The sequence below is a fragment of the Salvelinus fontinalis genome, chromosome 21 (assembly GCF_029448725.1).
Source record: "Salvelinus fontinalis isolate EN_2023a chromosome 21, ASM2944872v1, whole genome shotgun sequence".
In the NCBI taxonomy this organism is placed as follows: domain Eukaryota; kingdom Metazoa; phylum Chordata; class Actinopteri; order Salmoniformes; family Salmonidae; genus Salvelinus; species Salvelinus fontinalis.
The window spans coordinates 18603850-18628057 of NC_074685.1; the positions used below are offsets into that span (position 1 = coordinate 18603850).

General features: G+C 43.6%; 1 protein-coding gene across 1 annotated transcript; it reads right to left on the minus strand.

Moving 5' to 3' along the window:
- Positions 1 to 967: 967 nt before the first annotated feature.
- LOC129818366 (adenosine receptor A2b-like) lies at positions 968 to 23784 on the minus strand. The gene is made up of 2 exons (XM_055874183.1): positions 23058 to 23784; positions 968 to 2678 (listed from the first exon to the last, which is right to left on the minus strand). The coding sequence occupies exons 1-2, from the start codon at positions 23387 to 23389 to the stop codon at positions 1676 to 1678; spliced, it is 1335 nt and encodes a 444-aa protein (XP_055730158.1). The 5' UTR covers positions 23390 to 23784; the 3' UTR covers positions 968 to 1675.
- Between the last annotated feature and the right edge of the window lie 424 nt (positions 23785 to 24208).

A 24208-nucleotide genomic window follows, 5' to 3' on the forward strand; every position in this document is an offset into this window, starting at 1 on the left:
GGACCTCTACACCAGGCGGTGTCAGAGGAAGGCCCTAAAAACTGTCAAAGACCCCAGCCACCCCAGTCATAGACTGTTCTCTCTACTACCGCATGGCAAGCGGTACCGGAGTGCCAAGTCTAGGACAAAAAGGCTTCTCAACAGTTTTTACCCCCAAGCCATAAGACTCCTGAACAGGTAATCAAATGGCTTCCCGGACTATTTGCATTGTGTGCCCCCCCAACCCTTCTTTTTACACTGCTGCTACTCTCTGTTTATCATATATGCATAGTCACTTTAACTATACATTCATGTACATACTACCTCATTTGGGCCGACCAACCAGTGCTCCCGCACATTGGCTAACCGGGCTATCTGCATTGTGTCCCGCCACCCACCAACCCCTCTTTTACGCTACTGCTACTCTCTGTTCATCATATATGCATAGTCACTTTAACCATATCTACATGTACATACCACCTCAATCAGCCTGACTAACCGGTGTCTGTATGTAGCCTCGCTACTTTTATAGCCTCTCTACTGTATATAGCCTGTCTTTTTACTGTTGTTTTATTTCTTTACTTACCTATTGTCCACCTAATACATTTTTTGCACTATTGGTTAAAGCCTGTAAGTAAGCATTTCGGCGCACGTGACAAATAAACTTTGATTTGCATCTCAGTGCAAGAGGCATCACTACAAACACCCTGGTTTGAATCCAGGCTGTATCACAACTGGCCGTGATTGGGAGTCCCATAGGGCAGTGCACAATTGGCCCAGCGTCGTCCTTGTTTGGCCGGTGTAGTGAGCGTGCAATCACAAGATGCTGCGATTTACTCTCCAATCAGATGCAGTATCACAGCTTTCAATATAAATTACTGGACATCTAGAGCATCATCACATCTTAGTGATGTGTGATTTGCTGTATGTTACTCTCTCCCCACCAGGACTCACTTAAAAAACAACACACAGTGATAATAGAGCTTATTTAAGACTTTTAATAATCTGACAAGTAAACACAAGGGACCAGCTTTTGAAAACAGGATATGACAGAATTGGAATACTGCATTGCAAAAGGGAGAGAATACATTTCAGAAGCTTCACACTGACATACAGTAGTTTCATTAACTGCATAGTGGTTGACCAGCAATACTGGATATTGTATCATACAGTGTTGTGCAGTCGTTGGGGTCATTATGGTTTTGGTCATAATCTGTCAGCATGCAACAGGTGTTCGTTAGACCAGTCCATTCATTTATAATGTGATCAATCTTTCAATTTAGAAAGACTATTAGCCTACAGTAAAAAGCCTCAGAGGTGACGTATACAAAATATGTCCACAAATAACAGCTATGTGAATAACAAATACAATCATTTGAAGAAAGAAAAAAGTTCAATGGCTGGAAGTAATTTAATACCAGTTTGTTGTTTCCTTTCCAGGCTAAGGAGTCTCCCTCCTATTGAAAGAAATGCTATTTCTTCTCAGTACAAGCATTTCCAAGATTTAGGTCAATTTTTTACAGGCGTAGGGAACATGCTTTAAGTTTGGTCCCTCACTTCTCCCCCTTGTAGTTGATGATGTACGTTGGGGTATCAGTAACTTGTCAATCATGGGGATAACTATATCATGACACCTCAATGAGTTCTACTGAGTGGTTAGAGCTGGTTTGTGAGGGGGACAGAGGCCTGACGTGCACTAATTAGATGTTCCCACTGTCACCTCCATCACCTCTGTTGTTCCCCCAAGGTTCTTAGTCTCAACCCCACTTTGGACCGCACATCCCATGATGCACTGCTTCCGCCTAAGCGACAGTGGGGCATCCCCTCTGTGGTATCCATTTTGGATGTAGCTGATTGGTGCAGGGTCTGACCGTGGTGGCGACCACTGACAGAAGGCAGAGGAAGCCTCTTTCTCAGCTCTATGGGTCCCTATGGGACGCCTAGTGGGGCTGAGTTTGGGGCTGGGCTCCAGGGCATAACTGTTCACCATGGTGCCACATGATCCATCCACCATGCTGATGCTAGTGGTGGTGCGCATGGCACTAATGTTGCCGCCCACCCCTCTGTCCCCCCCATTCACCTCCTGGTGGCCCAGCACGTGCTGGCGCAGGATCCTGCGGAAGGTGTGGCGGAACTCCCGGATGCGGTATGCGTAGATGAAGGGGTTGACCACGGAGTTGGCGTGGGACAGGATGATGGCGATGTTCATCACCCATATGTGTGGGCGCCCACAGTCCTGGCAGAACAGGTTGAAGCAGTTGATGATGTGCAGGGGCAGCCAGCAGAAGGCGAACAGACCCACGATAATGGCCAGAGACTTGGCCGCGTGGACCTCCTTCTGCAGTGTGGAGCGGGAAGACGTGGACGACGAACTTGTCCCGTGGGTGTGCATGTGAGTCAGCTTCAGGTCCATCAGCCTCAGTTGGCACCGCGCCGCCATGAAGATGCGGGCGTAGATGGCCAGCATGACCAGCAGAGGCACCAGCACACAGCCAAAGAAGTTAAAGTAGACCATGTAGTGCAGGGTCACCACGCCCTCAAACAGGCACTCTGTCATGCCCTCGGGGCATGAGCTGCTGTTGGTGGCATTGACACCCCTGTTCCAGCCTAGCATGGGCGTGAGGCCGATGCCCACAGAGAGAACCCAGCACACTGCGACGATGCTCTTCGCCCTCCCGGCCGTCACAAGGCTGTTATACCTAAAGATCACATGAAAACACAAGAGAGAAATTCAGACAGGTGCTTTATATTGTTACATGACAAACATTGACATTCCCAGGATGAGAGAGTTCCTTTTTTCAAGCCCAGACATTCCCAGACAGACTAACAAAGCATGTTCATCTTTCCTGGACCAAACCAATGGCTTCCTGTAATCAGAGAGCTCTACAGAATGTATGGGAGAGGCTTCAGAGCATAACAGCCTTTATACAGAGAATGTACCAGTATCTATTTATATGGGAAATGAGTCCATTGTTTGACAGACTCGACTAACCCTGCCATACTAGAAGATGGAGCAGCAGCATTTCCTGTGATTTAAGGAACATTGCACAAAAGCTTATCTACCCTCTGATGTAACCCTTGTTGGCTGTCCTTTGTTTGTGCCCCAGACATTACACAAATGAAAATCTGTGTTCTATGTAATATGCAGAATGAGATCAACCGATTTCTATATATTTTTTTAATTGAACCTTTATTTAACTAGGCAAGTCAGTTAAGAACAAATCATTTAATTTAATAATATCACAAACCACTCAATATTGGGATACCACAGTTATAGTAATTTGAGGAAAATATTCACTCAGCATTAAAGCAAATATTAAGGAAATTAGTCAGTCTTAAGGCCAATAGTTGAAATGAACAGAATATCAAGCTGTTGTAAGGTCTTTCTGTCTGTTTTCTTCCATTGGCCATGTCTAAACCAGAGTTCATAATGTAAAATCTCAAAGGGCAGCGCCACAGACACATGACCCAGTTGTTTGTGGTTAAGGGGTGGGTTGAGGGGTCCAGGAGGGCTTAGGCCCCTTTGACTGAGACCTCTGTGGACCAGCGTGGCTCTGGAGCTCAGGATGTAATGAAAGCTCATTCATATCCACGCACATGCAAATGCACACACAGGTTGGGTCCCTAACCCTAACCTGCTATGACTTTAACACGAAGGCAATGCCTTCCCACGGGAGAATCAAAATTGCAGTTGTGACTGTGACCAAACAGTAGCTTTGGTTACCCACATGCTTGTAGTATGAGGCACAATATTTCCCATGAGGCACCCTATTTCATTCCAGTTTCACTCTTTAAGAAAGGGGAGATTTCAAGTTGAACATTTTGGTTGTTGTTGCCAATTTTTCGGGTTGACTTGTTTGGTTGTAGTCTGCAGGAAATATCCATTAACATACAATCATGGTCAAAAGCTTTGAGAATGACACAAATATTAATTTTCACAAAGTCTGCTGCCTCAGTTTGTATGATGGCAATTTGCATATACTCCAGAATGTTATGAAGAGTGATCAGATTAATTGCAATTAATTGCAAAGTCCCTCTTTGCCATGCAAATTAACTGAATCCCCCCAAAAACATTTCCACTGCATTTCAGCCCTGCCACAAAAGGACCAGCTGACATCATGTCAATGATTCTCTCGTTAACACAGGTGTGAGTGTTGACGAGGACAAGGCTGGAGATCACTCTGTCATGCTGATTGAGTTTGAATAACAGACTGGAAGTTTCAAAAGGAGGGTGGTGCTTGGAATCATTGTTCTTCCTCTGTCAACCATGGTTAGCTGCAAGGAAACACGTGCCATCATTATTGCTTTGCACAAAAAGGGCTTCACAGGCAAGGATATTGCTGCCAGTAAGATTGCACCTAAATCAACCATTTATCAGATCATCAAGAACTTTAAGTAGAGCGGTTCAATTGTTGTGAAGAAGGCTTCAGGTCGCCCAAGAAAGTCCAGCAAGCGCCAGGACCGTCTCCTAAAGTTGATTCAGCTGTGGGATCGGGGCACCACCAGTACAGAGCTTGCTCAGGAATGGCAGCAGGCAGATGTGAGTGCATCTGCACGCACAATGAGGCGAAGTAGTAAAGTAAAGAAGCCACTTCTCTCCAGGAAAATCATCAGGGACAGACTGATATTCTGCAAAAGGTACAGGGATTGGACTGCTGAGGACTGGGGTAAAGTAATTTTTTCTGATGAATACACCCTTTCCGATTGTTTGGGGCATCCGGAAAAAAGCTTGTCCGAAGAAGACATGGTGAGCGTTACCATCAGTCCTGTGTCATGCCAACAGTAAAGCATCCTGAGACCATTCATGTGTGGGGTTGATTCTCAGCCAATGTTGCCAAAGAACACAGCCATGAATAAAGAATGGTACCAACACATCCTCCGAGAGCAACTTCTCCCAATCATCCAGGAACAGTTTGGTGATGATCAATGCCTTTTCCAGCATGATGAAGCACCTTGCCATAAGGCAAAGTGATAACTAAGTGGCTCGGGGGAACAAAACATCGATATTTTGGGTCCATGGCCAGGACACTCCCTAGACCTTAATCCCATTGAGAACTTGTGGTCAATCCTCAAGAGGCGGGTGGACAAACAAAAACCCACAAATTCTGACAAACTGCAAGCATTGATTATGCAAGAATGGGCTGCCATTAGTCAGGATGTGGCCCAGAAGTTAATTGACAGCATGCCAGGGTGGATTGCAGAGGTCTTGAAAAAGAAGGGTCGACACTGCAAATATTGACTCTTTGCATCAACTTCATGTAATTGTCAATAAAAGCCTGACACTTATGAAATGCTTGTAATTATACTTCAGTATTCCATAGTAACATCTTACAAAAATATCTAAAGAGACTGAAGCAGCAAACTTTGTGGAAATTAATATTTGTGTCATTCTCAACTTTTGGCCACGACTGTATATTCAAAGATACATATTTGTCCCTTATGCAAACTTGAGTGCCTTACTAACATTAAAATAGCATACTAAACTAGCTATCTAGACATGTATTGCTGTCACGCCCTGACCATAGTTTGCTTTGTACGTTTATATGTTTTGTTTAGTCAGGGTGTGATCTGAGTGGGCATTCTATGTTGTATGTCTAGTTTGTCTGTTTCTGTGTTTGGCCTGATATGGTTCTCAATCAGAGGCAGGTGTTAGTCGTTGTCTCTGATTGGGAACCATATTTAGGTAGCCTGTTGTCATTGTGGGTTGTGGGTGATTGTCTATGTTATGTTGCATGATAGCACAGTGTTTATATAGCGGTCACGTTCGTCTTATTCGTTTTGTTGTTTTTTGTTTAAGTGTTCTTCAGTAAATATAGAAGAATGTATTCAAACCACGCTGCGCTTTGGTCCGCTTCTTACGACGATCGTGGCAATTGCAGGCCATTTGTTGCAGTTAAACATTACATACAACACTAAACTAGCTAGAAAGAGGAGGAAGGGAAGCGCTACTAAGGTACACTATAGTATATTGGTAAATAGAAGGTGCTCTTTGGTAAAAGGTGTAAATAGGTCATCAAAAAGAAAGGAGGACCAAACTAGCTATTTAATATATTTTATATTTGAGATTATTCAAAATAGCCACCCTTTGCCTTGATGACAGCTTTGCACACTCTTGGCATTCTCTCAACCAGCTTAATGAGGTAATCACCTGTAATGCATTTGAATTACCAGGTGTGCCTTGTAAAAAGTTAATTTCTGGAATTTCTTTCCTTCTTAATGCGTTTCAGACAATCAGTTGTGTTGTGACAAGGTAGGGTTGGTAAAAGACCAAATCCAGATTATGGCAAGAACAGCTCAAATAAGCAAAGAGAAACGACAGTCCATCATTACTTTCAGACATGAAGCTCAGTCAATCTGGAAAATGTAAAGTGCAGTCACAAAAACCATCAAGCGCTATGATGAAACTGGCTCTCATGAAGACCGCCACAGGAAAGTAAGACCCAGAGTTACCTTTGCTGCAGAGGATAAGTTCATTAGAGTTACCAGCCTCAGAAATTGCAGCCCAAATAAATGCTTCACAGAGTTCAAGTAACAGACACATCTCAACATCAACTGTTCAGAGGAGAATTCATGAATCAGGCCTTCATGGTCGAATTGCTGCAAAGAAACCACTACTAAAGAACACCAATACGAAGATGACGCTTGCTCTAGGCAAAGAAACACGAGCAATGGACATTCGATCGGTAGAAATCTGTCCTTTGGTCGGATGAGTCCCACTTTGAGATTTTTGGTTCCAACCGCCATGTCATTGAGAGACACAGAGTATGTAAACGGATGATCACTGCATGTGTGGTTCCCACCGTGAAGCATTGGGGAGTGGTGCGATGATGTGGGGGTGCTTTGCTGGTGACACTGTCAGTGATTTATTTAGAATTCAAGGCACAGCACGGCTACCACAACATTCTGCAGCGATATACCATCCCATCTGGTTTGTACTTAGTGGGACTATCATTAGTTTTTGTGTCTTCCCCAAGTTCCTCCCCCAAATCCTTTTGCCATCGAGTCTTTAAAAGGCAGCTAGGAAGGGTTCTGTAAGTAATTAAGCCAGCAACGTGCCATTGGAACACAGGAGTGATGGTTGCTGATAATGGGCCTCGGTACGCCTATGTAAGTATTCCATAAAAAATCAGCCATTTCCAGCTACAATAGTCATTTACCACATTCACAATGTATACACTGTATTTCGGATCAATTTGATGTTATTTTAATGGACAATTATTTATTTTTTCTCTAAAAACCAAGAACATTTCTAAGTGACCCCAAACTTTTGAACGGTAGTGTACAGCTGAAATTGCACCCCTAGGAAGCTTGTTTAGCTCAAAGATGCTCTCTATAGCTGTATTCACAGGCCTATGGGGAAATTCAGGTGTGTTAGCTCTTACAAAGTTCCTAGTCTAGAGATAGGAGAAGAAGTGGGATTGGGGGAAGTTGAACTTTTCCTGTAGTTGAGCAAAAGAGGCAAATGTATCATCAAATAATAATTGGGATAGAGAGGAGAGGCCCAGTGAGTGTCAGATGCCAAAAGCCCCATTATTTAAAGATGGATGAAATAAAATGTTCTGATTGATTGGGCCTGATAGAGAAAAGCCTCGGAGGCTAAACAGAACTGATTCCACATTTTAAGAGACTGCTTTACAATTGGGTTGACACACCTTTTGCCTAGGGACACTGGGAGAGACGAGCACAACACAGAAGATAGTGCAGCAGGTTTACACAATTCAGACTCCATCTGGACCCAGAGTGGTCTAGGGCCAGTAGGATCAGTCTGCAGCCAGTACAAAAGGGCTCTGAAATTTGCAGCCCAATAGTATGTCTGAAAATCTGGTAGAGCTAAACCACCCAATGCCTTAGGCTTCTGTAAATGTTTTCTACCAATCCGTGGTACCTTGCCATCCCAAATAAAATACATGAATGTTTGATCCAGTGAACGAATAAAGATTTTGGAATAAAAATGGGTTAACATTGAAATAAAAATTTGGGCATCACATTCATTTTAATGGCATTAATCCTTCCAATAAGAGAAATAGGTAGATACTTCCAAAAAGTAAATGATTGTTTCAAACTGTCTGCTAGAGCAACAATGTTTTCCTGAAACAAATTTGAATATTTCCTTGTCACTTTAACTCCCAAGTAGGTGAATTGATCCAGAACAATTTAACATGAACGTTTGTAAAATAACACTTTAAAGCAGCCTTATTTACAGGAAAAAGCTCTCTTGCCTAGATTCAGCTTGTACCCTGAGATTGATCCAAACTTTTTTTAAATAGATAAGGCATGTGGTAATGAGGTATCAGGGTTAGAGATACACAAAAGGAGGTTGTCAGCATATAGCGAGACTTTCTGCTCTTAGCCCGTTCTGATTATACCTTGAATGGCATCATTAGAGCGCAGTGCAACAGCGAGGGGCTCGATTGCCAAAACAAACAACAAGGGGGAGAGTGGACAACCCTGTCTGGATCCGCAGTGCAAAGGAAAATAGTCAGAGGACAAGTTGTTAGTCCGTAACGAAGCCATGGGAGAAAAATAAATAATCTTTATCCACGCAATGAATTTGGGGCCAAAGCTAAATCTATAAAGGGCATTTGTTAGCTAGTCCCACTCAACACGGTCAAAAGCTTTTTCCACATCGAGGGAAACCACCACCTCCGGGTCCCCCAACGCTGGGAAGTACAGTATATTCATAAGGCGTCTAATATTGAAAAACGAATGCCTATTTCTCATAAAGCCAGTCTGGTCAGAGTGTATTACTTGGTGTAGCAAGCCTTCCATACGGATGGCTAAGAGCTTGGCTAGGATTCCATTTCAGGGGTCTTTGTTTTTCTTCAATGGTAATGAAATTGAAGCCTAATAAAGACTAGGCTTTGATGTATTAAGGCACTCTGCAAATAATCGAGACAGGAATGGGCAAAGCAGGTTGGAAAACCTTCCTGACCTGGTGATTTACCACTTTTCATTGCGGACACTGCTGTTGCAATCTCCTCGGGTGTAAATTCTTCTTCTAAACAGTCATGGGAGTCTGTATCAAATGAAGGCATATTCAGACCATTAAGGAATGAATCAGTCAGCTAAGGGTCTTGAGGAGATTCAGGAGGTGTCTAGCACAGAGTAAAATTGTTAGAATTTATCATTGATCTCTTTATGTATAACGGTGGTAGCACCAGACAGGGTCCTTATTTGTGGGATTAAACATGAGGCCTTAGATTTACGGATCTGATGTGCACGGAGTTTACTGGCCTTGTCGCCTTGTTCATACACTCTGTATCAAGCTCGTAAGAGTAATTGTTCAGCTTGTCTGGTAGAAACCTCATCAAATTCAGATAGGAGTAGCTGGTGTTCTTTATGTAGATCAGAGGAAGGATCTACAGCATACTTCTCAGCCAATTGAGCTATGGCTTCGCTCAGGTCTCAAAGCCGCTGAGTGAGCTTTGTTTTTGTTGGCAGTATGAGAAATAAATAGCCACGTAGGTATGCTTTGAGAGACTCCCATATGGTAGAGCAGGACATACTTGACGTTGAATTAATTTCTAGGAATAAGGTGATTTCAGAAGAAATGTAATTGACAAACTCCTTATCTGAGCGTAAATGGGGTTAAGACGCCATTGATAACACATAGGAGGTTGCTGGGGAAACTCTAGCTCAAGCACTAATGGTGAATGGTCAGAATAAACAATACTCTCATAAGTACACCTCTGAAAGTTAGGCAGAAGTTTTTTGTCCAAAAATAAGTAATCAATGCGGGAGTATGTTTGATGAACATGAGAAAAAAAGGAATACTGTCTATCTGTAGGGTGTAGGAAATTGGAGACATTGTACAGTTGAAATCCCCCCCTAAAATCAACATATGGGAATCTAAATTGAGTATAGCAGATAAAAAGGTAGAAATTAAACTTGTGTCATCCCAATTGGGAGCATAAACACTAGCCAAAACAAGAGGGGTAGAAAACAGTTTACCGGTTACTATGACGTATCGTCCCTTAGGATCAGCAATAACTCAGAAGCTACAAAGGGAGTAGATTTATCAACCAAAATGGCAGCACCTCTTGATTTACTATGAAAGTTAGAGTGGAACAGTTGACCAACCCAGTCCCTACGCATCCTAAAGTACTCGCCAGTCCTCAAGTGAGCCTCTTGTAGAAATGCAAAAATTGCATTCAAACCCTTTAAGTGTGTCAGCACCCTCTTATGCTTCACAGGGTTGTTAGCCCCTTTGATGTTCCATAAAATGCACTTGATCGTATTATTTCAGCCACCCTGAGTACTCCATTTAAACAACCCTGTCATTAGAGCATAGTGGAAAAGCCATGAATACCCCAAAACCCCCAGAATAACCTGTCTTAGAGTACTAATGTACGGTGTAAGATACTTGGAAAAAGTACAGGGGAAAAAACACAAAAAAACAGTGACAACATTATAACTGAACAATTCAACCTCCTTCCTCCCCCCAACCACCTCCCCCCATCCAAGACAATACCTCCCCAAACGAGGTACAAGCCTAAATAGAACATGTTCCCTTCGCACAGTATGTCTGTGAGAGTGCGGTGTTAAACCCAAATCCACAGTGTCACTCTTTAAAGTCGCGTTTTGTGTTAGTGGATAAAGCAGCAAAAAGGGAGAAAAAATGTAAAGTGAATCCTGTTTTCCATTCGAAATTAGAAAAGCACCACTTGTACAGTGCTGTGAAAAAGTATTTGCCTCCTTCCTGATTTCTTATTTTTTTGCACATTTGTCACACACGTTTCAGATCAAACAAATTTAAATATTACACAAAGATAACCTGTAACGCTTGTCGTCAGAAGGAGCGGACCAAAGCGCAGCGTGGAAAGTGTTCATGATTTTATTTATCAAAGAAACACTTGAACAAAGTAACAAAACGAAAGTGAACAGTTCTGTCAGGTAACAGAGACTAAACAGAAAATAACTACCCACTAAACACAGGTGGGAAAAAGGCTGCCTAAGTATGATTCCCAATCAGAGACAACGATAGACAGCTGCCTCTGATTGGGAACCACACTCGGCCAAAAACAAAGAAATAGAAAACATAGAAATGAAGAAACTAGAATGCCCACCCTAGTCACACCCTGGCCTAACCAAAATAGAGAATAAAAGCCTCTCTATGGCCAGGGCGTGACATAACCCAAGTAAACACAAAATGCAGTTTTTAAGTGATGATTTTATTTATTAAGGGAAAAAAGCTATCCGAACCTTCATGGGCCGATGTGAAAACGTAATTGCCCCCTTAACCTAATAACTGGTTGTGCCACCCTCACCAGCAACAACTGCAATCAAGCATTTGCGATAAAAGGCAATGAGTCTTTCACATCGCTGTGGAGAAATTTTGGCCAACTCTTCTTTGCAAAATTGTTAAAATTCAGCCACATTGGAGGGTTTTCGAGCATGGAATTTTTAAGGTCAAGCCACAGCATCTCAATCAGATTCAAGTCCAGACTTTGACTAGGCCACTCCAAAACGGTCATTTTGTTTTTTTAAGCCATTCAGGAGGTGGACTCCCTAGAAAGGCCAAAACCTAGGAAGAAACCTAGAGAGGAACCAGGCTATGAGGGGTGGCCAGTCCTCTTCTGGCTGTGCCGGGTGGAGATTATAACAGAACATGGCCAAGATGTTCAAATGTTCATAAATGACCAGCATGGTCAAATAATAATAATCACAGTAGTTGTTGAGGGTGCAGCAAGTCAGCACCTCAGGAGTAAAATGTCAGTTGGCTTTTCATAGCCGATCATTAAGAGTATCTCTACCGCTCCTGCTTCTCTAGAGAGTTGAAAACAGCAGGTCTGGGACAGGTAGCACGTCCGGTGAACAGGTCAGGGTTCCATAGCCGCAGGCAGAACAGTTGAAACTGGAGCAGCAGCATGGCCAGGTGGACTGGGGACAGCAAGGAGTCATCCTAAACGTACACTACCACCACCATATTTGACTGTTGGTATGATGTTCTTTTTCTGAAATGCTATGTTACTTTTACGCCAGATGTAAAGGAACGCACACCTTCCAAAAAGTTGAACTTTTGTTTTGTCAGTCCACAGAATATTTTCCCAAAAGTCTTGGGGATCATCAAGATGTTTTTTGCCAAAAGTGAGACGAGCCTTTATGTTCTTTTCGGTCAGCAGTGGCGAAAGCCTTGGAACTCTGGGCAAAAATGGCATCCATGGCAGTCTCTTTCTTATGGTTGAGTCATGAACACTGACCTTAACTGAGGCAAGTGAGGCCTGCAGTTCTTTCGATGTTGTTGTGGGTTCTTTTGTGACCTCTTGGATGAGTCGTCGCTGCGCTCTTGGGGTAATTTTGGTAGGCCGGACACTCCTGGGAAGGTACACCACTGTTCCAAATTTTCTCGATTTGTGGATAATGGCTCTCACCGTGGTTCGCTGGAGTCCCAAAGCTTTAGAAATGGCTTTGTAACCCTTTCCAGACTGATAGATGTCAATTACTTTGTTTCTCATCTGTTCCTGAATTTCTGTGGATCGCGGCATGATGTCTTGCTTTTTTAGATCTTTTGGCCTACTTCACTTTGTCAGACAGGTTCTATTTAAGTGATTTCTTGATTCAACAGGTCTGGCAGTAATCATGCCTGTGCGTGGCTAGTTAAATTTAACTCAGCTTTCCAAAAAATGTGATTAACCACAGTAAATTCATGATTTAACAAGGGGGGGGGCAATTAATTTGTCACATAGGGCCATGAAGGTTCGGATAGCTTTTTTCCCTTAATAAATAAAATGATTACTTAAAAACTGCATTTTGTGTTTACTGGGGTTATCTTTGTGTAATATTAAAATTTGTTTGATGATCTGAAACATTTAAGTGTGACAAATGTGCAAAAAGAAATCAGGAAGGGGGCAAATACTTTTTCACAGCACTGTATATAATTATATTCCCAGTCTTATAACAGGCATTGAGAGAGAAAATAAATCAAATGTATCAAGGCTCTCAACCAAAAACCTAATTTGAAGGAAGCAAATAAGCATGACCAAAAAGTGAAATGTCAACATAATAGTAGAGAGAATGATTTATTTAAGGTTTTATTTCTTTCATCACATTCCCAGTGTTTCAGAAGTTTACATACACTCAATTAGCATTTGGTAGCATTGCCTTTAAGTTGTTTAACTTGGGTAAAACGTTTCGGGTAGCCTTCCACAAGCTTCCCACAATAAGTTGGGTAAATTTAGGCCCATTCCTCCTGACAGAACTGGTGTAACTGAGTCAGGTTTGTAGGCCTCCTTGCACACGCTTTTTCAGTTCTGCTCACAAATTTTCTATAGGATTGAGGTCAGAGCTTTGTGATGGCCACTCCAATATCTTGACTTTGTAGTCCTTAAGCCATTTTGCCACAACTTTGGATGTACGTTTGGGGTCATTGTCCATTTGGAAGACCCATTTGCGACCAAGCTTTAACTTCCTGACTGATGTCTTGAGATGTTGCTTCAATATATCCACATCATTTTCCTGCCTCATGATGTCGTCTATTTTGTGAAGTGCACCAGTCCCTCCTGCAGCAAAGCACCCCCACAACATGATGCTGCCACCCCCATGCTTCACGGTTGGAATGGTGTTCTTCGGCTTGCAAGCCTTCCCCTTTTTTCCTCCAAACATAACAATGGTCATTATGGCCAAACAGTTCTATTTTTGTTTCATCAGACCAGAGGACATTTCTTCAAAAAGTATGGTCTTTGGCCCCATGTGCAGTTGCAAACCGTAGTCTGGCTTTTTTATGGTGGTTCTGGAGCAGTGGCTTCTTCCTTGCTGAGCGGCCTTTCAGGATATGTCGATATAGGACTTGTTTTACTGTGGATATAGATACTTTTGTACCTGTTTCCTCCAGCATCTTCACAAGGTCCTTTGCTGTTGTTCTGGGATTGATTTGCACTTTTCGCACCAAAGTACGTTGATCTCTAGGAGACAGAACGCGTCTCCTTCCTGAGCAATATGACTATTGCATAGTGGTCCCATGGTGTTTATACTTGCGCACTATTGTTTGTACAGATGAACGTTGTACCTTCAGGCGTTTGGAAATTGCTCCCAAGGATGAACGAGACTTGTGGAGGTCTACACATTTTTTTCTGAGGTCTTGGCTGATTTCTTTTGATTTTTCCATGATGTCAAGCAAAGAGGCACTGAATTTGAAGGTCCTAAAGCCATTACATAATTTTCTGGAATTTTCCAAGATGTTTAAAGGCACAGTCAACTTAGTGTACGTAAACTTCTGACCCACTGGAATTGTGATACAGTGAATTATAAGTTAAATAATCTGTCTGTAAACAATTGTTGGAAAAATTACTTGTGTCATGCACAAAGTAGTTGTCCTAACCGACTTGCCAAAACTATAGTTTGTTAACAAGAAGTTTGTGGAGTGATTGAAAAACAAGTTTTAATGACTCCAACCTGTGTATGTAAACTTCCGACTTCAACTGTACTTACTATCCAAAGTTCGCAAGCAACAGATGCTGATCTAAGACTTCTTGATGTGACGTTGAATGTGAGCCATAGCCTCATTCAAAGGTGTAGTCTTTAGCATCATGAGAAAGCCATAGACAGGCCGGGAATCGCAGTCCATACTTCACACTTGGATGGTCCCATAGTAGTGTTTTGGTCTGCCCAAAAGCTGTGTGCTGCCTGGACACAGTGGGGGAGTAGTCCTGGTAGATAGAGAAGCTCTGTCCTTAAAAGCTCAGAGTGGTATTGCAGGCTCGTTGGAGAATTTCCATCTTCTCGTGGAAAAAGTGCACTCGAAGAATGATATCATGGGGCCTCTCACCATCCCGGGGCTTTGGGCGCAGCGACCGGTGGGCACGTTCAATCAGGGGCTTCTCATCTATGGCAACAACATCCTTCAGCAGCTCAGAAATGAAATCTGTGGGCCGAGGCATTTCTGCTGACTGTTATTGCGGCGCGGGAATCCCTCTAAACTCACACAACTCTCCTGTGCCTTTTTCAGATCCGCAGCCAGGCATTTCACATCAGCCTCCAGGTAGGTAGTTAGGTCGGAGGCATAGTAGCGGAGGTCTTCAGTGCTGCAATCGTCGTAGTGTGCAACTCTGTTGTTGTTTTGAGTGATGTGATTGCTGGCACGGTCTCGTTCCGCAGGATGGTTAGATCTGCTTTTAAAGTATTAGAAACCTCCTGTATTCGGGGCCTCAATTGTAGCAACTACCTCCGTTTTCCTTTCAACTATCTCAGAGTGTAGTAGTTTGATGGCCTCGAGGATGTTCATTTCAGCGCTGCCAGGCAGAGCCGCACCCCCAGGTAAAGTCTGAATCTCCGGGCCCTCAGACTCAGGAGAGGGCGGTGATAACAGTGGGTCTTGTAGGCTGGGTTTTCTCAAAGTCATGTTTTTGGCCTTATGTTTCGAAGACATGCTGACATTCGAAAGCAAAGTAGTCTTGGGTATTATGGAAAGGGAGCACCAAATGAATATTTGAAAATAAATACAGTTTTGCTGCAAATTTCACATAAACTTTAAGAATACTGTAGGAGCAAACGGAAAACCCGTCAGTCGCACATTGCGCCTCTAGCGGCCACCTATCATTTGTTTTTCAACAAAACAATGACCCTCCAGGCTGTGTACTGGCTATTTGACCAAGAAGGAGAGTGATGGAGTGCTGCATCACATGACCTGGCCTCCACAATCACCCGACCTCAAACCAATTGATATAGTTTGGGATGAGTTGGACCGCAGAGTGTAGGAAAAGCAGCCAACAAGTGCTCAGCGTATGTAGGAACTCCTTCAAGACTGTTGGAAAAGCATTCCAGTGAAGCTGATTGAGAGAATGCCAAGAGTGTGCAAACCGGTCATCAAGGCAAAGGGTGGCTACTTTGAAAATCCCAAATATATTTTGATTTGTTTACGACTTTTTTGGTTACTACATGATTCCATATGTGTTATGTCATAGTTTTGATGTCTTCACTACAATGTAGAAAATAGTAAAAAGAAAGAAAAACACCTGTAATGAGCAGGTGTGTCCAAACTTTTGACTGGTACTAATATACACTGCTCAAAAAAATAAAGGGAACACTTAAACAACACAATGTAACTCCAAGTCAATCACACTTCTGTGAAATCAAACTGTCCACTTAGGAAGCAACACTGATTGACAATAAATTTCACATGCTGTTGTGAAAATGGAATAGACAACAGGTGGAAATTATAGGCAATTAGCAAGACACCCCCAAAAAAGGAGTGATTCTGCAGGTGGTGACCACAGACCACTTCGCAGTTCCTATGCTTCCTGGCTGATGTTTTGGTCACTTTTGAATGCTGGCGGTGCTCTCACTCTAGTGGTAGCATGAGACGGAGTCTACAACCCACACAAGTGGCTCGGGTAGTGCAGTTCATCCAGGATGGCACATCAATGCGAGCTGTGGCAAAAAGGTTTGCTGTGTTTGTCAGCGTAGTGTCCAGAGCATGGAGGCGCTACCAGGAGACAGGCCGGTACATCAGGAGACGTGGAGGAGGCCGTAGGAGGGCAACAACCCAGCAGCAGGACCGCTACCTCCGCCTTTGTGCAAGGAGGAGCACTACCAGAGCCCTGCAAAATGACCTCCAGCAGGCCACAAATGGGCATGTGTCTGCTCAAACGGTCAGAAACAGACTCCATGAGGGTGGTATGAGGGCCCGACGTCCACAGGTGGGGGTTGTGCTTACAGCCCAACACCATGCAGGACGTTTGGCATTTGCCAGAGAACACCAAGATTGGCAAATTCGCCACTGGCGCCCTGTCCTCTTCACAGATGAAAGCAGGTTCACACTGAGCACATGTGACAGACGTGACGGAGTCTGGAGACGCCGTGGAGAACGTTCTGCTGCCTGCAACATCCTCCAGCATGACCGGTTTGGCGGTGGGTCAGTCATGGTGTGGGGTGGCATTTCTTTGTGGGGCCGCACAGCCCTCCATGTGCTCGCTAGAGGTAGCCTGACTGCCATTAGGTACCGAGATGAGACCTCCAGCAGGCACATTTGTGGCCTGCTGGAGGTCATTTTGCAGGGCTCTGGCAGTGCACCTCCTTGCACAAAGGCGGAGGTAGCGGTCCTGCTGCTGGGTTGTTGCCCTCCTACGGCCTCCTCCACGTCTCCTGATGTACTGGCCTGTCTCCTGGTAGCGCCTCCATGCTCTGGACACTACGCTGACAGACACAGCAAACCTTTTTGCCACAGCTCGCATTGATGTGCCATCCTGGATGAACTGCACTACCTGAGCCACTTGTGTGGGTTGTAGACTCCGTCTCATGCTACCACTAGAGTGAGAGCACTGCCAACATTCAAAAGTGACCAAAACATCAGCCAGGAAGCATAGGAACTGAGAAGTGGTCTGTGGTCACCACCTGCAGAATCACTCCTTTTTTGGGGGTGTCTTGCTAATTGCCTATAATTTCCACCGTTTGTCTATTCCATTTGCACAACAGCATGTGAAATTTATTGTCAATCAGTGATGCTTCCTAAGTGGACAGTTTGATTTCACAGAAGTGTGAAAGACTCAGGAGAGGCGAAAGGCGAGAGCCATGCCAAACCACACTGCTCACTTAACCCGGAAGCCAGCCACACCAATATGTCAGAGGAAACACCGTCCAGCTGTAGATCGACGTCAGCTTGCAGGCCCAGCCCGTCACAAGGAGTCGCTAGAGTTTGACGGGACAAGGAAATACCGGCCGGCCAAACCCTACCCTCACCTGGACGACACTGGGCCAATTGTGCGCTGCCTCATGTGATACAGCCTGGGATCGAACCTGGTTCTTTAGTGACACCTCAAGCACTGCGAGCATCTCCTTAGACCGCTGCGTCACTCGGGAGGCACAACCCGGATTATCTACCTGCCATCACACCCTGAGGTAGATCTGGAAAACAGAAAAACACAAAGCTCTCTATCTCTGAACCAAAGAGTTGCTCACCACCCTGTCAGGTTCTGGGTTCAGCGCACTTTAAATTCAGTGTACTTTAAATAACTACTTATGTTGTTTTTGTTCTTTACTTAACTATTTATAATTTTAACAACTTTTACTTTTACTTCACCAGATTCCTAATGAAAATAATGTACTTTTACTCCATACAATTTCCCTGACACCCAAAAGGACAGGAAAATATCAATAGAACATCCCTGGTCATCCCTACTACCTCTGATTTGTCACTCACTAAACACAAATGTGACCCGTTTCAGTTAGATAGGTGTATGTCGCACGTCACTACTTCACAGGAGAGGCATTTGAAAGTGTACTTTTTTTTTATTTTATCAAAACGCATCCTTCCCGCTAGCCATGATTGGCTGAGATAATGGATGGGCTGGACATGCTGAGAGATGAGTTCGGATTGGTCTTCCATGTAGTATGCTTCCATCTATAACATGAGCTGCTCAGTATGTGTGGATAATCCTTGCTACCGCAACTTTTTTGAAAGATATAAAGTCAGCCATGGAGAAGTGCAAACAGTGTTGCTACTGCTCTCAACAACATTGCTGCCCTGAATTTAGCAGGCACTATCAACAAAGATCAGTGGGAAAAAGTTGTGATGGACTATTTTCTGCACAAGGTCAATGTGAACCGGAATGACGTGACACAATGGGCCAAACAAGCTGTAGCTACAAACAAAATGGAAATGACACAGGACGTCTTACTTAGTTAAAGTGGTTCCAGGCTGCTGTGAATCGTTCATCCATGTTTACGGGTAAGAGTCTAGCTACATTTTCAGATATTATATGTTTCTAATTGAGTCATAAAGTACTGTTAGCCAGCTAGCGAACGTTAGCTTGCTGGCTCGCTAGCTAACGTTACGTGTATGATCTGTGTCAGTGGCAGCCGATGCCATTTAAGATGAGGGAGGACAATATTTTTTGCCGTTCATGGCCTTTTTTCTATTACAGCATATTGTATGACTGTAATTCATATTCCATTCACCCAGTTCAATGTAACATCAATAGGTTCAGGCTAAATGATACTTTACATGATAGAGTATCATGTCGATACATGATACTTTAAATCTGTCGTTCTGTCCCTGAACAAGGCAGTTAACCCACTGTTCCTAGGCCGTCATTTATTAAACATAAGAATGAGTGTGTTTTTGTCACAACTTGGCTCGTGGAAAGGGACAAAGAGCTCTTATAGGACCGGAGTACAAATAATAATATAATAATAATCAATAATTTTGCTCTTTATTTAACCATCTTACATATAAAACCTTATTTGTTCATAAAAAATTGTGATTAACTCAGCACAGGTTAATGAGAAGGGTGTGCTTGAAAGGATGCTCATACCTCTGCAATGTTGGGTTGTATTGCAGAGAGTCTCAGTCTTAAATCATTTTCCACACACAGTCTGTGCCTGTATTTAGTTTTCAGTGAGGGCCGAGAATCCCCTCTCACCTAGCTACGTGTCTTAACAGCGAGATTTGCCAAGACAGGATACTCTGAGCGCAGCCTTATCCAGAAATCTGTCAGTGGCTTCTGATTAAATTAAATTTTCACAGAACCGCTTGTTGCAATTTCGATGAGGCTCTCTTGTTCAGATATCGGTAAGTGGATTAGAGGCAGGGCATGAAAGGGATAACGAATCCAGTTGTTTGTGTCATCCATTTGGGGAAAGTACCTGCGTAATTGTGCACCCAACTCACTCAGGTGCTTTGATACATCACATTTGACATTTTCTGTAAGCTTGAGTTCATTTGCACACAAGAAATTATACAATGATGGAAAGACCTGTGTGTTGTCCTTGTTAATGCAGACAGAGAAGAGCTCCAACTTCTTAATCATAGCCTCAATTTTGTCCCGCACATTGAATATAGTTGCGGAGAGTCCCTGTAATCCTAGATTCAGATCATTCAGGCGAGAAAAAACATCCCCTAGATAGGCCAGTCGTGTGAGAAACTCGTCATCATGCAAGCGGTCAGACAAGTCAGTAAAGAAAACATTAAGCTCGTCTCTCAATTAAAAAAAATGTGTCAATGCTTTGCCACTTGATAACCAACGCACTTCTGTATGTTGTAAAAGTGTTACATGGTCACTGCTCAAATTATTGCATAGTGCAGAAAATACACAAGAGTTCAGGGGCCTTGCTTTAACAAAGTTAACCATTTTCACTGTAGTGCCCAAAACATATTTCAAGCTGTCAGGCATTCTCTTGGCAGCAAGAGCCTCTCGGTGGATGCTGCAGTGTACCCAAGTGGCTTCGGGAGCAACTGCTTACATGCGCATTACCACTCCACTATGTCTCCCTGTCATGGCTTTTGCGCCATCAGTACAGATACCAACACATCTTGACCACCAAAGTCCATTTGATGTCACAAAGCTGTCCAGTACTTAAAAAATATCCTCTCCTGTTGTCCTGGTTTCCAGTGGTTTGCAGAAGAGGATGTCTTCCTTAATTGACCCCCCATAAACGTAACAGACATATACCAGATGCTGTGCCAGGCCCGCCACGTCTGTTGACTCATCCAGCTGTAACGCATAGAATTCACTGGCTTGTATGCGAAGCAGTAATTGTTTCAAAACATCTCCTGCCATGTCACTGATGCGTCGTGAAACGGTGTTGTTTGATGAAGATATTGTCTGTATAGTTTTTTTGGCCTTTCCCCCCAGCATTCTCCCAGCCATATCCACGGCAGCAGGAAGAATTAAGTCATCCCCAATAGTCCGGGGCTTGCCTGTCCTAGCCACTTGGTAGCTCACCATATAAGACGCTTCTAGTCCCTTCTTATTAATGGTATCTGTTGCTTTTATACATGTCTTACTACTCGAAAGTCGTCTTAATTCTCGCTCCAAAAACTCCTGTGGCTTATTTTTCAAATTGGCATGTTTTTGATTTCAAAATGTCTGCGCAAGAGTGAAGGTTTCATTGAGTTGTGAGATAGTACTTTTGCACATATAACACACTGTGGCTGAGGAAAGGCACTACTCCCAATATAAGTGAACCCCAAATCAATGTAGTTCTCATCATATTTGCACATCTTCGATCGTCCAACGTCCCTGTCCGTTGTTCGGGGTGCTTCCCCGGGTAAGGGGGCAGTAGCTCTTTGGCTGCATCAGATTCACAACCGTCAGTGTCCATGCTAGCTGGGCTAACAACAAATGTAGAATTACTGATGTTAGCATTGGATTTACTCGTGGAAGCAGAACAACTTGTGTCATCAACAGGTGCAGGTGTAGTACTGCTGGTAGTAACAGTACTACCAGTAGAGCTGGTATGTGTCTCTATGGACATGGGCCTTACTTTTCTATAACCATTCATCAATTTTCGAGCAAACGGAATGAGCAGCAGCTACGTTTGGCTACATACGGACCGTTAATGGAATTCCCACAAGAGAGTAAAGGTTAATGTGATTGGATGTTAATTATTTGACTAGGCTACCTGTATTTGACATTGTGTTGTTATTTCGCTGAACATTAGATGGTTTGATTTTATTTTTGGCAGTGAAACTGTCACGCCCTGATCTGATTCACCTGTCCTTATTGTCTCCACCCCCTCCAGGTGTCGCTTATTTTCCCCAGTGTATTTATCCCTGTGTTTCCTGTCTCTCTGTGCCAGTTCGTCTTGTATGTTTCCAAGTCAAGTAGCGTTTTTTCCCGTTCTACTGCTTTTTGCATTTCTCCTTTTTCTAGTCCTCCCGGTTTTAACCCTTGCCTGTTTCCGTACTTTGTATCCGCCTGCCTTACCATTCTGCCTGCCTTGACCACGAGCCTGTCTGCCACTCTGTATCTCCTGGACTCTGGTTTTGACCTTTTGCCTGTCCACGACCATTCTCTTGCCTACCCCTTTCGGATTAATAAACATTGTAAGACTCCAACCATCTGCCTCCTGTGTCTGCATTTGGGTCTCGCCTTGTGTCATGATAGAAACGAGGCTACCCAGGCGAGTAAAAAAACTCACCCAAATGTATAGCCCCGTTGGAAAATATAAATGGACTGTTTGAAAATGTGAAACACATTTTTATTTGGCGTACCCCCGATGGCATTACGCGTACCCCTGGGGGTACACATACCCCAGTTTGGAAATATGTGTTAGGATGATAGTTCAATATCTTGCTACATGTCTAAACAAAAGACTCCACATAATTACATGCCCCATCATGTTTGCCAGGTGTGTCTGGGGGTGATTACAGTCATCAATTGTATTTCATGAACATGTGTACATGTCTAGACAATAGAGACCCATCCACTTAGCTAGATGTGGCTGGTTGTTGGTTATAGCATTTATTTCGCATGGCACATCAATTTAGACGAGTGTGTCTGGGTAAGCATCATCTAATATTGATCAAATATGTGACCGCCATCCTGAAGCATTTTACCCAGTCATGCCAAGAGGTACTTGGAACATTCAACAAACAACATATTAAAAAATTAATTTAGACATAACAAATAAAGACAACAGTTAATTGTCAAGATTATCAACTAATCTAACCCTACTTGACAACCACGCAAATATTGTTCATTCCTCACAGACAAATTATTGTTATCTATAAACAATCTCCATTTTGTCATTAAAGGCAGGACTAAAGGACTATAAATGTACATTTAATTGTAAGGAAATTAAACAATTTTCTTATATCCTTTGGGGAAAATAATGACATTGATAGAGAGGCTACGTGAGAGTGTTCATGTTTCTGTTGGGGGGATCCAGGGCTGTTTGAGGTGAGAACACAGTCCTGTCTATCTATACTGTGCCTGGGCCCACCCCCTCACAGGTCTCCTCTGGTGTTAATGTACCAGGATGATAATGATCAAAGCCTTTAGTCCTTTTAATCCTTCCAACAGCACACAAACGCTAACCCAATGAAGCCTGTGGAGACATTTATCTCTGTCTGCCCTACGGTGGGGAGATTAGCTAATAGAATAACCCTGCTATAATTCAATGTGTTTTCAGACACAAATGCATTGTGCTGTGCACATCACTTATATCACAGTCAAGATATAACGGGACAGAGGACCTAAATAAAACAATATATCAAGCATAGATGATACCTGTTTATGTTTGATAGTTGTTATACTATATTTGATAGTTAGACCAGGAGCAGAGTGTCACCACCATGCTCAGCCCTGTCCCCAGCCAACACCCCCAGTCCCTTCCCTCTCCTCCCCTGCTAAGGTCATCACCTGAGAGGTCTCTTGATGGCAATGTAGCGGTCCACAGCGATGGCCAGCAGGCTGAAGATGGAGCTCTGAGTGAGCACCAGCACGAAGCAGGCGATGAACAGGCAGCCATGGAAGTTGGCGCAGAAGCCCGTGCTGATAGTGATGGCGAAGGGGATGGCCAGAAAGCCCACAGCGATGTCTGCCACTGCCAGGGACACCACAAAGTAGTTGGTGATGCTTTGCAGGGTGCTGTTGAGGCACACGGCCCAGCAGACCAGCACATTACCAGTCACGGCCAGACAGGCGATCACCAGCTCCAGGACGATGTAGACCAGGGAGGCATGGTTCAACATGGTGGGGCCGGGGGCAAGTTGAAGGTCACAGCCAGAGTCTGAGTCAGGTAGCAGGGAAGGGACCTCTTCCTCTCTACACGCATCGCTACATGTGCAGACTCTGGTTCTCCACCAGGGACCGTCCGTTTGATGATTAGCAGGCCCAACCACCAGTAACAACTTCCTGTTTCTATAGCCGTTGCCCAGAAATGGTGCCACTACCAACCACAGAGCAAATGAAGAAGTGATTCGAGGTTCACTCTACTTATTGTCACGCTACAGAAGGTTGTTTGGTTCTCTCCTTCTTCCAATCCTTCTGTCCAATCGAGTTCTCTGTTGCTAACCTCAGGGGCTGGACACTACATACTGGGAGGGGCCGTTGCCAACCGTTGCCAACCAACTGTCACATGAAGATCAGTATCCTGCAGTGAGAAAGAGAGAGTCATGTATACTGTTAATTTCTGATTGTTTATTTCACTTTTGTTTATTATCTATTAACATATGTTTCCCATGCCAATAGTCCCTTGAATTGAATTGAGAGAGAGAACAATCTCTTTACTAGTCCCTGTACAAACAGGCTGCAGGTCAACCGGCACACACACACCAGGTCACAAAAGCAATTTGTCTCCCAAAGCCAGCAGCTCTGTTTCCCACACAGATCAAAGCATAGTCCAATAATACAGCTTTTATTTTAGGACAGCATCCCCCCCAAAAAAGATCACACATCATCAGACCCTGTCACGCTTTTCTCTACAATCAGAAACCAAGAATTACGCCAATGAGCGTAGTTATATGAATTGTAGCGACACAGCTAGTACTCTTATTGGAACAGATATTTAG

Excerpts from the sequence above, each read along its gene's own strand:
- LOC129818366 (XM_055874183.1), bottom strand. The coding sequence starts at position 23,389 with ATGTTGAACCATGCCTCCCTGGTCTACATCGTCCTGGAGCTGGTGATC. Across the intron at positions 2,679-23,057 it reads GCCATCAAGAGACCTCTCAG|GTATAACAGCCTTGTGACGG; the intron begins GTGATGACCTTA and ends TGTGATCTTTAG.